The 14,295-nt window shown below is 35.9% G+C and overlaps 1 protein-coding gene across 1 annotated transcript; it reads right to left on the bottom strand.

The window, feature by feature from the left end:
- Nucleotides 1–13,494: 13,494 nt before the first annotated feature.
- LOC113337039 (peroxisomal and mitochondrial division factor 1-like) lies at nucleotides 13,495–14,025 on the bottom strand. The gene is made up of 2 exons (XM_026582730.1): nucleotides 14,011–14,025; nucleotides 13,495–13,893 (listed from the first exon to the last, which is right to left on the bottom strand). Exons 1-2 carry the CDS (start codon nucleotides 14,023–14,025, stop codon nucleotides 13,495–13,497), a joined length of 414 nt encoding a protein of 137 aa, XP_026438515.1.
- Nucleotides 14,026–14,295: the final 270 nt, after the last annotated feature.

The following is a 14,295-nucleotide window of genomic DNA, read 5'->3' as shown; positions in this document are numbered from 1 at the left end:
GTATTAGAAAAGGTGGATGATGAAAATATTTTGGTGGATATGGATAACTTGCAAAAGGGTTTAGTGGTACATACTTGTTGCCTAGCAGCGAATGGGAAGCTTGTTTCTACGAACTTGACGTGCCGAAAGATATACAACCTTCCTGTAGGTACATGTAAGCATAGATAACCTTTGTGAGCACCATTGTAACCAATGAATACACATGGTAGTGATCTTGGTTCAAGATTAATAGATACATATGGGCAGAGGCATGGATCACATAGACAACCAAAGACTTTTAGGAAAGAGCAGTCATTTATTTTATTGTATAAAAGTTGTAGTGGAGATTTTGTCTCATGTTGAGATGCATGTAGTCTGTTAATAAGATAACATGCAGTAAAGAAAGCCTCTACCCAGTAAGATTTTGGCATGGAAGCATGAAATAAGAGAGCTAATCCTGACTCAGTGATATGTCTAATGCGTCTTTCAGCAATGCCATTTTGTGCAGATGTGTGAGGGCATGAAAACCTATGTATGAAATCAGAATTATTAAGGAAATCAGTGAACTTCCTAAAATCTCCACCATTGTATGATTGAAAGATTTTGAGCTTATGATATGTTTGATTTTCTATTAGCTTTTTGAATTGAATAAAGACGGGAAAGGCAGACTTAAGAATGAGCTTATGATCTGTTGCAACAGAATTGTCCTTGACTGGATTTTCTTCACAACAAAAGAAGTTGCATAGAATTCAACAAAGACGTTATTATCTTTGCAGAATTTAGAGACTGAAATTAAGTTGATCTTTATTTGATGAACATGAATAATATTGTTTAACTGAAAAGATCTGTTGTTATGGGTAAAATAGGCATTACCAATATTTTCGATATGGAGAGCCTCACCATTTCCTACACCCACTTGTTCAGTGCCATCATACTCATTCCAAATATTGATATTGTTGAGATTTTCAGTTAGGTGATGAGTTGCACCTGTATCATTCACCCAGTTATTATCAGCAAGATCACCAAGTAGAGCCAAGTATGCAGCTGGTTGCTTGTTGTGAGTTGAGTTTTCCACTTTTTTACGAAACTAGCAAAATCGACCATCATGATTTTTGGGTTTGTAGATCTCACAAGGACCTTCACCTTGATACATGTTTCTAAGGTGACGGTTGGGTTGATTTTGTGGACGATTGTTTAAGTATCTCCTTTGTTCTTGTTTCTGAAATGGCCTGGAGTTTGCTGAGGCAGCAATATTTGCTAATGGTTATTGCAAAATGGTTAATTGTTGTTCAAGATGGAGATTATATGAAAGCAGATGAGCTTGAAAAGCATCCATGTCCATCTTGTCGACAGTTCTTAAGGCTGTGACAATATAGTCATAAGCCTGATCTAGTCCAGCTAGAATTGATTGCTGCATATCCTCTTCAGATAGAGGTTTTCCTGATGTTGCAAGTGCATCAAAAAGTTGCTTACTTTTCGAGAAACAATCTTGTAGTTATCTTTTCAGGTTCATTTGATGAGCTTTGGTTTTTGGTGCATATCTATTTTGAAGAGTTTCCCATACTTCTTGTGATGTTGAAAGACCTGATACACGACCTAATACACCTTCAAATAAGGAGGATATGATCCATCCTAAGAGTATTTGTTCTTGTTCCTCATATTTTGCATAAGCGGGATTAGAAGTTGGTTGTGCACCTTCTTCAGTACCGGGTATGGTTCTTGCTGGTTTTTCTAGTGTACCATCAACAAAACCTTGTAGTTTGTACCCTTCGAGAAGAGATTTAAACTGTGTCACCCACAAGAGATTGTTGTTGTCGTTAATTTTGACACTGATCAGACGGTTGATATGAATTTGTGATATTTCATCCATGATAAAAGAAAGAAGAGAAGCGGGAGTTTTGGATCTTCTGTCTCGATACCAAGATAGAACAGGAAGATTTGGTAAAATGTTCCACACTCGATACAGTGGATCCTCATTCAGTATATAAAGCCATATAGGACTTTAATTACAAAACATATTACACATTTTTGTGTGCTTGAATTACGTAATTGACAGAGGTTACAATGTCAACATAATTTTGGAAGTTGTAGAGTTAGAGGATATAGCTACAATTACGGTTTTGATTGAGTGATAATAGTTGTATCCTTAACACCACACAAGACTAACCCCATTTGAATCCCCGTCTTCACGTATTCAATGGGTCAAATATGTACAGACGTATGGTTATGGTTTGAAACAATCTACTTCTGGACCTACTAGATTGATTGGTATCAGCCCATGAGATTTCGTTTTAGGCTTCTAGCGGTAATGTAAAAGAAACGAATGGCTCTGAAATACGAGCCAGTAGGCAAATTATGTGAGTTTGGAAATGGACAAAAGCAAGGTTTAAAAAACCGGTCCGAAACAATCCTCCTCTTAATGCATCTTCTCTTTAATCAAAAAAGACGGGTCAACGCCCATGTTATAACCACTAGGGATGATATGACCGCTATAAGGCGTTTAGAATGTGTCGTGAATCATTCTTATTTTTGCACTCTCGTCCATTTAAGCAATAACAAATTTTACATATTTTTTCATCCAGAAATTGTTGTTATTAAGTTAATTGACCAATTTTGTGTATGTTCTAACTTCTAACATATTCTCCTTTTCCAATGAATTATTAGCTAAACGCATCAACGGAACAATACTTGTGGTCCATGGAAGAGACTGCTTCAACCGTGCCTCCTCCCACGTAATTTCAAAAGAAGCAGTAAAGGAAATGTCTCCAAGTGTGCAGTACTAATATGTGCAATATGTGTAAAATGTAGTAGTAACTCTGGGCCTGCGACCTAGCAGTCCATTGTGCAGTTCTGAATACAGGGGATCCAGCGAATGTGCATTTACAGCAAAATTACCCTTGATAATCGTTTCCTAGGTCATGGTGGGGTTTGATGTTTAGTGCAAATAGTGTGTGGATTTAGAACAGTTATTTGCAGCACACAGTTTTCTTTTTCTTTTTTTTTCCTGAAGGTAGAGGTAACCCTCTCGTTTTATTGATAGGATAAAATTGAATACTACAATCTCAGATACATTAAAATAAATGCTGGCTTTCATTTTGAAAAGCACGCTTGGGAAGGAAACATGATCCGCTTTTATTTGCCAAAAAAAAATTTGACACCCTAATTAAATTGAAGAAAATGAAGGTACGGTTACAGTGAAAGATTTCATTTCTAGCATTTGAGGAATATTAATTTATACTCTTAAAAGCAAGTTTTATGGTGGAATCCAAGCCATTCCAAGTGTGGAAAAACCATGGAATGTCAAGTCTAGTGGTTTCAAAATTAGTCTTTTCATGAAAAATCCAAGCAGGGTTCCAAGGTTTCGTGGAACATTTGTTGGAATCCATTTGAGCGCAAATCAGAATAGCGTTCTACGCTATTCACAATAGCGCACTAGAAGAGGAAAAGCGCTATTGTGAATAGCGCCGAACGCTATTGTGATTAGCGTAAGTCAAGAGCTAATATGAATAGCGTTCAGCGCCAATCCGAATAGCGTTGAAAGGCGCTATTCTTAATAGCTTTAGGTGCTACTCTGATTAGCTATTTTCTCCAAAAAGTTACATAACACTCAAGTTTTCCAATTTTATACTTCGTTTTTTTTTTTGTACTCTCTCATTCTTTCCTCTTCAACACATCTTCTTGGATTCATTTCAACATTAAAATCAAATCGAAAGGAAAATATAATGAATTCACATCAAAATTAAAAGAAAGATATAATGAAATTAAAACTTCATTGACTCATAATTCAATTACATTGATTCTACTACTTCAAATTAAAAAAAAAAACATAAATTGAAACTACATAATTCCCCATAAACATGATTCCACTACTTCAAATTAAAAACAACGAACATTAGGATAACTTAAGTTCCCACCAAGTGTTCTTGGAGGATAACCATGTTTTTCCAAAATCCTATTTTTCGTATCCCAAATAAATCGTTGCTTCCATTGCGGAAAGGTCTCAACCTCCACATCCAATAAATCGAGTCCATGTCTCTCCAAAGCCAAATCCACGGATTTCTTGTTTGTCTCTGCAATAGTTAGTAAATAATTTAAGGAGGTACAAAAGAAAATTGTTAACCCTTGTTTCCCAATTAACATCATACGTAAATGGAGGAGGTTCGGGTAGTTGCAAAGGCACTTGAACACGGTTTCCATCACTGTCTGAACATTCGGTATACCATGGAATTGTTGGAAATTCAGGTGAAGCTTGTGAGACGTTGCCATACGTATACCGTGTAGGAAGCATTGGGGGGACCTGATTCACAAGAAATGTTGGATATTGAGTACTTGCAGATCCAACTTCATCTCTGTTATCTTGACACTGGATTTCCGGAAGCAAAAATCCAATATATTATTTCATCCACCAACACACATACTTGCTCTCATCATAAAATTTATAGTCTTGTCCTTCCACCACATCAATAGGATCTAGGGGGTTAACAAGGTTTTCCAAACGTTCACGTGGACTTCTTGGAATTGTTATAAATCCCCTTGTTTTCCTTAAAAACCGTTCACCGAGATACATGATACTAGTTTCGCTCTCCGGATTATAAAAAGCCACTATTTTCTTTGAGAGTTCACGAGCATACACTATATCAGGGTGATCTCTAAACACACTAGTAGACCATGGTTTCCATATCGTTCCAACAATTGTCCTCAGCTCAATTTGTTGGCGAGATGTAGTAAGGAAGTGTTTAGCGCTATCCCTTCGAAGCTTCACTAGACTTTCACGCTTAAATATCATCATTGCAGGCCATACATCAAGAGGTGAATCTTCTATGAGAAAAGGCGTCAAAGTATGAAAATATATGTAAAACCAATATTCTAAAAGCATCGATATTCCACTCATGTTTTTCCACCTCTAACAACCGCATTCATGCTACTATACAAGTGACTAAAACAAGCCGAACCCCAATCTTAATTATGAATTGCATTCAAATCACGCAAGGAAATGATCCAACCCTTGCTTGCTCTTGTAGTGGTACGTGCCATTAAACTTTTGAAATCACCCATAATAAGAAGTATCGAGTCACAATCTCCCAATTTTCATCATTAATTGCATTCTCCTTAATATATTTTGTGAGGAAACTAATAGGAAAATAACCTTCCTTCTTGCTATAGTGTTGATACCCATGCATTGGTCCAAAATAAGTCTCCTCTAGATCTTGATTTTCTCTACGATTCCATATACTTGTAGATACGTGTTTCAATCTTTCACGACCATTTCCAATAGGAATTCCGGATAAGTGAACAAAATCTAAAGGGGTGAAACCTATTTCAAAATTTGGGAAATGAAATGAGCTGGTGGTATACTACCACATCTCTATTATTGCATAACATAGTTGTTGATCACCTCTCTTAATTCTACTTTCAAAAAATCTAGCAAGTCCAGAATTAAGAAAAACTTCCCTAGCTCTATCATGAAGCACCACACGATCATACAAATCCTCAAGGTCCTCCAAATTACTTCTAAACTGAATATCATGGTTTTTATCAAGTGGGTTTATACTTGTAGCAATATGTTTCTCTTCCCAATCCTTTGAACTCAACATCATATACACATCCAAATCCATAATCTATACAAAATCATCAAATAAAAAAAATATAGTCACACAATGCACTCAAATTGTTTACATAATGTACACTAAAACATGTTAATTCATGGTAGTTTCATGTCAAGGGGTTTGTTTATGATCTCTAACCTCTTGAAACTATGTTACCCTAAGTTTCATGTCAAATTATTCATTCATCAAATAATATTATGTAAACAATATCAAATCATGAAAAATTCAAATTACAAGAATTTACAAATCAACTAACCTCTCTTTCGATTCTCAATCAAGTTGAGAAATTGATGTATCCCTAGTTTGTGAATGATTTTGTCATAAGATCATTGATTTTGAAATAGGGTACCTGTTCATCAAGAATCAACCATACTTGGAGTTAGACCCAATACATAAAACCAACTAAATAACCTAAATACGAGAATTGAAACCCTAATTTTCAATTTGAGGAAATTTTTATAGAACCCAGTTGAAACCTATTCTCAAATTAACAGTAGAACTAAATGAATCCCCTAATTCTCAAATTAAAAGTAGAATTGAATGAACCCTAATTCCAAAAGTAAAACCCTCATTCACAAATTATATAAAGATGCTTACTTTGTTTACAAATAGGAAACAAATCAGACTCTTTGATGATGGAACTTTCTTTATCACTGCTTCAATGATCTTCTTGTTGGAGGAAAAAAATTGAGTGGGATTTGTGTTTTTTTTTCCTTTTAAAAGAAGAAGAAGAATATTAAAGAGATAAAAAAGAAGAACAGCAAGAGAGCCCGTGTTTCTTCTTGTAAGAAAACTCAAAAAAACGATATTCTTATCAGCGCTTAGCGCTATTGTGAATGGCGTTTAGTGATATTTGTATTAGCGCTTTAACCGTTGACGTGGTCAAGCGCTATTCATAATAGCATTTTTCTGGAGCTATTCATATTAGCATTCAACGTTATTCTTAATAGCATTTATGTTACTCCACAACTACACTTGCACTTCCATCTACAATTCCAAATGTTGAGGTGGCGTGGAAGATGGAAGATGGATGGATTCCACCATAAGACTTGCTCTAATAACAACAAGGATCTGTTATGCCCGTGCATTTTGCATGGGCTAGTTCAATAGTAGATGTGTGTGTCTAATATGGTTTTGTGGTCCTAGAAGTTTTCTCATCATCAATCTCTCTCGTGTTCGACGCCCCTTGATGATACTGTATTTACAGTGAATATCTGCGTTTAGGTTCTCCCTTTTTAAATCTCTTAATATTGTGGGTACGTCGAGTCCATTATCCAGTGTCCCTTGATAAAAATAATTGATTATGGCAGCATACTAACAGTAACAAAAAATAAAAAAATAAAACTCAAGCTCATTGTTGAACCTGGTCAAATTGGGATATATCCGTTTGGTGTATATCTAATGAGACATTTTGAAGTAAAACAGAACACATCTTAACCATTTATTTTCTAAATGGCTAAATTATCCCTGAAATAATTAACACTAATCTAATGTAGTTAAATTAGTTAGTTGATTTATAAGTTGGGTTTTAGAATTAATTGAGAGAGAGAGAAATAGAGTGAAGTAGTGGAATTAGTTTTTTTTGACAAATCTTTGATATGAGTGATTTTAATCATGATTTTGAAGTGGGAGAGTCTTCTAATTTTCCTCCTACTGATGAATATTTGTATGATGATCTACGAAATCATGATCAAATGTATTATATGCATGATCCTCACTTTCATTTTCCTCAAACTCAAGATGGATATGGAAGTGATGAATTTCTTGAGCCAAACGTAGAATCTAATGACCCAAGAGAAGAAAAAGGAGATGCAAATGATCAGGTACACAACTTACGTGGTAAAGATTGTGATTTTTCCATGCAAATGATAAAAATAAAAAAATTCACATTTGCCGCCCAGTATCAGCAAGGTTTACGATGGTCCAACCATGCCGACTATTATAGTCTGTATGGTTTTTATTACCAAATGTCACGACTTTTCATGAGCAGTAATTTAGTCGCCAATGTCACAAATAAGGACCCTGCCGACTAAGCGTCTTTTGCAACACAGGAAACTGGGTGGTGAAACATGCTTAAGTCGCCATTCTGTTGAATATGTCGACCCTGTCGACTATAGTTTGGTCGTCATTGTTGTATTCTTAGACAAGGCCGTCTGTGCTTTGGTTGTTGTTGTTTTATATATCGACTTAGTCGACGGTAGTAGTATATATCAAATAACTTGTGATCTTTTGTAGATTGTATTGGTACCGATGAGTGATCATCCTAAAGCTTACAGTGTTAGGGGTCGCACATTATGCTAATGATTTGGAATGATTGGAGAAAGATGAAGCAGTCAATTGGGTTGTTGAGAAAGCCAAAGAGAAGATGTGCGTCTAGTAAAAAACACCCCAAGAAAAAGGTACGCGGTTTGAAATGGTTTGCAGGTGTAGTTTATTGGATGTAAGTCACAAGAAAAAAGGTTATTTATATGCTAAGAAGACCAATAGGGTGTACAAAATGAAGTCAAAGAAGTGTGGGTGCCCATTCAAGATTTTTTTTTGGAGGAACCAACACACCAATAACATGTGGAGAATGAATAGAGTTGATGTTGGTTGGCATAACCATAAATATATACAAAGTCTTGTTAGAAACCCCCAAGTTTCCAAGTTGAAACCGCACGAGTTCGAACAAGTAAGAACAAGTTGGGGAATTAAACCAAGTAAGCTCCTTAGTAAGTTCAAGAAGGATGACCCGCATAACCTTTCTGCATTGTCTACAATTTATGCAGCCAAAGCAACTATCAAAATAATTGAATGAGATGGAAGAAAGGTAATGGAATAACCACAATAGTTGGCCCACAAATATAACTACACGGTGAGACACCATGAGCCATTGGAGGAGACAGTGGATCGTATTTTTCTTACGCATCCGGATATGATTCAATTGGACCGGTGCTTTTACCAAGTTTTGTTGATGGATTATACTTATAAGACGAATAGGTACAAAATGCCTTTGTTGAAAATTGTAGGACAAACTTCAGGAAAGCAATCATTCACCGTTGCATAATATTTTATGGATCGTGAGAAGGATGAGAGCTATATTTGGGCATTGGAAAATTTGAAGCTTCTCTAACACGAAGAAGATACTCCCGGGGTTGAATGACCGATAATGAGCAAGCAATAATGAACACCGTGAGGATAGGTTTTCCCAACGAAAAAAATTTCCTTTGCACGTGCCACATACAATGCAATTTAAGAAAAAATTATAGGAATCATATCCAAAAACCAAAGGCAAAGAAAGGTAGTAGATGTGAAAAATAGGAAGATGAACGTCTTAGCAAACTAACTAGAGAGGAGGGAGAGGAAAAGAAAAAGAAAGAAGACGAAGAATGGAAATAATTTGAGATTAAATTTGGGTTATTCATGAAAGCGTGGGGTAAATTGGTTTGGTCGATGAGTGTGGTAATATATGAGATAAACTTAAAGGAGTTCGAGGATGATTGGGGCATTAATTACCCCAAACTAATGAAATATTACAAGAGACAATGGTTGAGGTCACACAAAGAAAGGTTTGTGTATGCTTTTACTTACGAATATAAACATTTCAAACTTGAGTCCACAAGTATGGTAGAGCAAGCTCATGGGAGACTAAAAGCTTTACTTTTCACGAGTCAAAATGGGATTGTGACGGTGCAACATGTTATTCATGAGTACACTAATAATGATATCAACAAGATAAGAAAGCAATTCGAAAAAAGTAGGTACATGAAGTTGAAGGTGTTTAAGGAGGATGATTGGTTGCTTGTTGGTATACATTCCAACGTCGCGCATTGGGAAATACGTTTTATGATGAAACATCTCAACTTGTATCAAAATTATGACAACCCGAACACTCCTTGTAAGTATAGGATAATGAAGACTATCGTACCTCCACGGCATCATATGCTTGGTAGGTATAAAACTCTGATTCCGATTGAAGATATTGATCCTTATTGGAAGCAAATATCTTTCATCCCGGCTCCAAGAAAAGATCCCGGTGAAGATTTTGGCGACATGGAACTTGGTAGAATAATCCTCGACAAGTACCCCAAATTGAATAGGTTGGGAAAACAAACTATGAAGCACAAGTTGATGTTGATTGTTTACCCTTCTATGGAAGAACTTCAAGAACCATGCGAACATGGTAGTAGTGATTTTGACAAACTACGAGTTGAGTATGTTGATGATGTGTTACTTTGAAGAAATTTCTTCGAACTTTGGACTTGAAAATGTTACTAATTGAACATCCGGCAAACATTTTTAATGATCTTTGCAGTGAGTCAGTTTGGTGGCTTCCAAATGTGATAGTTTTAGCAAATCTCAAACCGTGAAGCTGGCCTGCAGCAGCTGCGATCAAATGGACTGCAGTAACTGCGGTGAACTGGATTTCAGTAACTGCGATTAACTGTATTGCAGCAGCTGTGATCAGCTGGACTGCAACGATTGCGATCAAAACTAGACTGCACCAGTTATGATCAACTGGACTGTCGCAGTAATTGTTGAAGGCGTCCAAACTTATTTTCTCTCGAGCAGAATTTTGAAGTTTTTTGTACTATTTTTCTTAATGGGAAAAAACGATTCCTTTTCTGTTAGATCCCCTTAGTCCACGCCAATGTTTATACCTAGAAATATTTTCCTTCAAAGAACATGATAATTTTGGTGATGATGATCAGAATTAGGGTTTTACACAGGAAAAACATAAATAGAAAGGCACGAATTCAACATGGTTCGAAAAGTTTTTCCTAAATCCATAGACGAATCCCCATAGAGATATTTAATTGATATTTGATCCCTTTTAGGGTTTGCTAGTGCATTTGTTTTTCTATCAGGGCCTCTCTCATTAGGGTTGAGTTTCCCCTTTATTTATAATGTTGAATATATGGGTTAAACCCTAATTTCAAGATAAACTTCCTCTGCAAGTAAATTGGTCAGCAAGTCATCCAGAAACTTCCAGAATATTCTTCCAGGGTTTTTGCACTGGATCGGTGGAAATGGGTCAAATTGACACAGGCCAGTGGATTTGACCAACGACCTTGACTTTGACTGGTAAAGTTGACTTTTTGATGTTGAATGTAACTGTCGATCTTTGTTTAGCAGACTGCCTTGACTGGAAACATGACTGGAAAATGGATGGCTGACAACATGGATGAAGACTGGCTGACAGCACGATTGGCAACAAGGCTGAAAACGAGTTGGCAGTGCGACTTGGTAACATGGCTGGAAACTGGTTGGCAGCACCGCTGGCAACTTGGCTTCGACCGTTGACTGACGGTATTGACTTTGATCATTGACCGAAAGTTGATTTTGACCATTGACCGATAGTTGACTTTGACCATTGGCCGTCGAATGACTTTGACTATTGGCCATCGAATGACTTTATGTAACACTGGACCGGCTGGTGAGCTGCGTCGATTGGCTGAATGACAGGCTTGGATAAAAGCTGAATGGTGGCCAGACAATAATCTGGCCCAATATGTGATAATTTTATCATGGTACAAACAATTCCCTGATCCAGTTAAGCATGAGTTACAGATGTTGATAAATTTCTGCACAAACTATTTGTGAGCTTTAGCTGTTTGTGAAAATTCCAAGCACCTTTTTAGTGGAATTGGCAAGTTGTCTTTACAATTTCTTTAGGTTTTATTTGTTTATCTCGGTGAGAACTGGGATGTGAGTGGTGGGTTGAGATTGAAGTGTTACAAAGAACAATGAAATTCAGGGGAATATTGATGACTACAGAATACTGAATCCTAATGACTTGAGGGGGTTCAAGGAAAATGAAGGAGAAGGTGACTATTAAAGTTACGGCTCAGTCAACAAGTGAACACAGTAAAGTTAACAAGTGAACACAGTAAAGTTACGGCTCTCTTTTTTTATATTGTTCCTAACCTATTTTATTTTTTTACAACGTATATCATGTAAAGAAAATGCTTACAGAAACGTATTATTTGGGAAAATAGGTATTTTTTATAAAACAATCCTTGAATAAAAAGTTTTTTATGTTTATCGGTCTGGGACAACCGAACAAAGTGAAATTGCATTTTGTATTGAAGTTTGTGTGCATCACAGACGCGTGCAATTTTTCTCATTGGTTTTTAGAGTGGAACGATAGGCGCGTCGTACAAAACGGAATGGTAGGCGCATCACATGTGCGTCTAGACTAGTTATCAATAAAATAAACAGAATCAATCAAATCATAAGAATAAAATACCATTATTATCAATTACTAATCTAAAGAATTAAATGCCTAGACAAATAAAGCTCACACGTTGAACGGTGAGGAAACCCTCACTTCCTATTGGCTGAAATAGGTTTTTTTGAGTTTGGTGAAACAAGCGTTTTGGTGAAGACATTTGTCAACATATAATTAGTTTAAAAATTTGTTAACTTGACGTGTTTGGAATTTTATGGAAGTTCAAACTCGAATTGGAAGTCGAATACCTAACATATTAGGACACTTTTTTCCAAATTAATACATACAAGAAAAAATAAAACACATATTTTATGCGAAAATAAAAGGAAAAAAATAAAGTATGCGAAAATAAAAAGAAAAAATTTAATAAAACCCGCACATATTCCCTAACTTTTCTCCACCTATCTAATGTATTCGCCCTACCACACCAAATTAAAAATACATCGCCACGTGACAGGACGAAGCCCTGCACATACCAAATCGAAAATGCATCGCCACGGGACGAAGCCAAAACCCGCGACACACCAAGTTAAAAAAACAAAAATGTCGGGTGCGTAGAACGGGCACAAGTCAAGTAATATTTAAAAATTAATAGATTTATGGAAATCAAAATAAACTAAGAACAAACCCCAAAAAATAGGAAATCTGAAATATGTATATGTATATTATTGGATAAAGAGTATTATATTAACTAGTTGGAAGCCTAACAAGCTAAGCTCCAACAATGTACTAATACATGAATTGAACAGGTTACCGTGCTAACCTACCAGCGATCCTCACGGATAACCTAGCCAAGGAAATTGAAGCGGATGGGGGAGGGGCTAACTCTACCTTCCATGTTAATTTCTGCAATGTTACATCATTGGGATCTTGGACCTGGGAACGCATGAAACTTCGGGGAACGAGAATAACCAGCTGATCTAGGAAAAGAAATACTTACATTATTATGTCCGTCATCAATAAATGAGATAAATTATGGGAAAATTAGGCTCAGGCCCAAAAAAAATTAATATTCTCATTGTCAGGCCCATAATTAATTTTGTCTGCCATGACACCCATAATTATTTCTGTGACACCTATAATTATATGAAATTATTAAAAATGTCTGCATGACGGATTATGCATCCGCATGACGGGTTATGTATCATGGGTATAATTGGCAACGCAACTTGGATATAACATATCTAACAATCCGCGCCTTGGAATTTTACAAATTTTATATCGTTGGAATCTTTTTAAGAGAGCTACACAACGAGTAAAAACAACAACATCAAATTTTTGTTTTTCACGAAAATATCAGAGGTGATATTCATTTTAGGAAAAATTTCGAAAACTGACTACATAACCATTATGCAGCCACCAAAAACGATGCATAACACATTATGCAAATGCATATCGAATTATGCAACAATTTTATCGACTGCATAACAAATTGTGCATCTATAACAGGTTTTATAACCATAGTGCATAATGCATACAAATAAAGTTGATGCATAATGCATTATGCAGCCATATTTTTGAATGCATAACAAGTTATGCATCAATTTTGACGACTGCATAACATGTTATGCATATATTATTGTAGGTGCATGACAAGTTATGCAACAATTGTTTTTAATGCATAACAGGTTATGCAACCAATTTCATAGCTGCATAACAGATTACTCAACCACATCTATTCACTTCTATCACTAGAAATCACACAAACCACTCATTTAACAGAGAAATCTTCTCTTTCTCCAGATCTCCAATCTTCGATTCCTTCTCAGCAATTTTCTCTTTCAATTCATTGAATTCAGATTTAAGCTTCTGAAACTCCAATCCCATCTCATCCTTCTCGGACATAGTAGAAATCATATCATGTTGCAAACGAGAAACCTCAGTCTCGAGTTCAAATGCTCGACCAACAATTGATTGAAGTGATTTGTTCTTTTGTTCAAATTGAGCATATTTTTTATTCATCTTCTCCAATTTCTCATTCAATTCTACTTGATTTCTCTTAAATCCATCGATCTCATCAGTCAAAACCCTAATTTTTTCATGATTTTTATTCTTCTCTTTCAACAATTCCGATTTCTCTTGTTCTAATATTTCAGTCTACTTGAGATCAACATCAGCACGATCAGTTTTTGAAGAAACCTTTTCAATCTCCACCAGTTTATCATCATCGTTATTATTATTCAGTTCTAAATCCGATCATGCGCCGTTGATTACTGTTTCGTCCGCCATTGTTAAACCTAGGGTTTTGGATCAGAAAACTTTGAAGATTTCCGCATTGTTCCTTTAGAGAAGAAGAAGAAGAAAAAAAGGAATTGAAGAATAAACTCACGATAGAGAAGAAGAAAAAGAAAAACAATTTTAGAAATTCTGGGTGTGGGAGAGATTTTAACCCTAAAATGGATGACTTTTCTACCCCGGGTTTGACAGTGATGGAAGCTGAGAAAATGGGTTTGTCTGTAATTTTTCACATAAATTATACCCCATCTTTCGAAAGTTTTT

The sequence above is a fragment of the Papaver somniferum genome, unplaced genomic scaffold (assembly GCF_003573695.1).
Source record: "Papaver somniferum cultivar HN1 unplaced genomic scaffold, ASM357369v1 unplaced-scaffold_158, whole genome shotgun sequence".
NCBI lineage: Eukaryota > Viridiplantae > Streptophyta > Magnoliopsida > Ranunculales > Papaveraceae > Papaver > Papaver somniferum.
The sequence above is the reverse complement of the archived record's forward strand: the minus strand, read 5'-3'. Positions and strand labels throughout refer to the sequence as shown.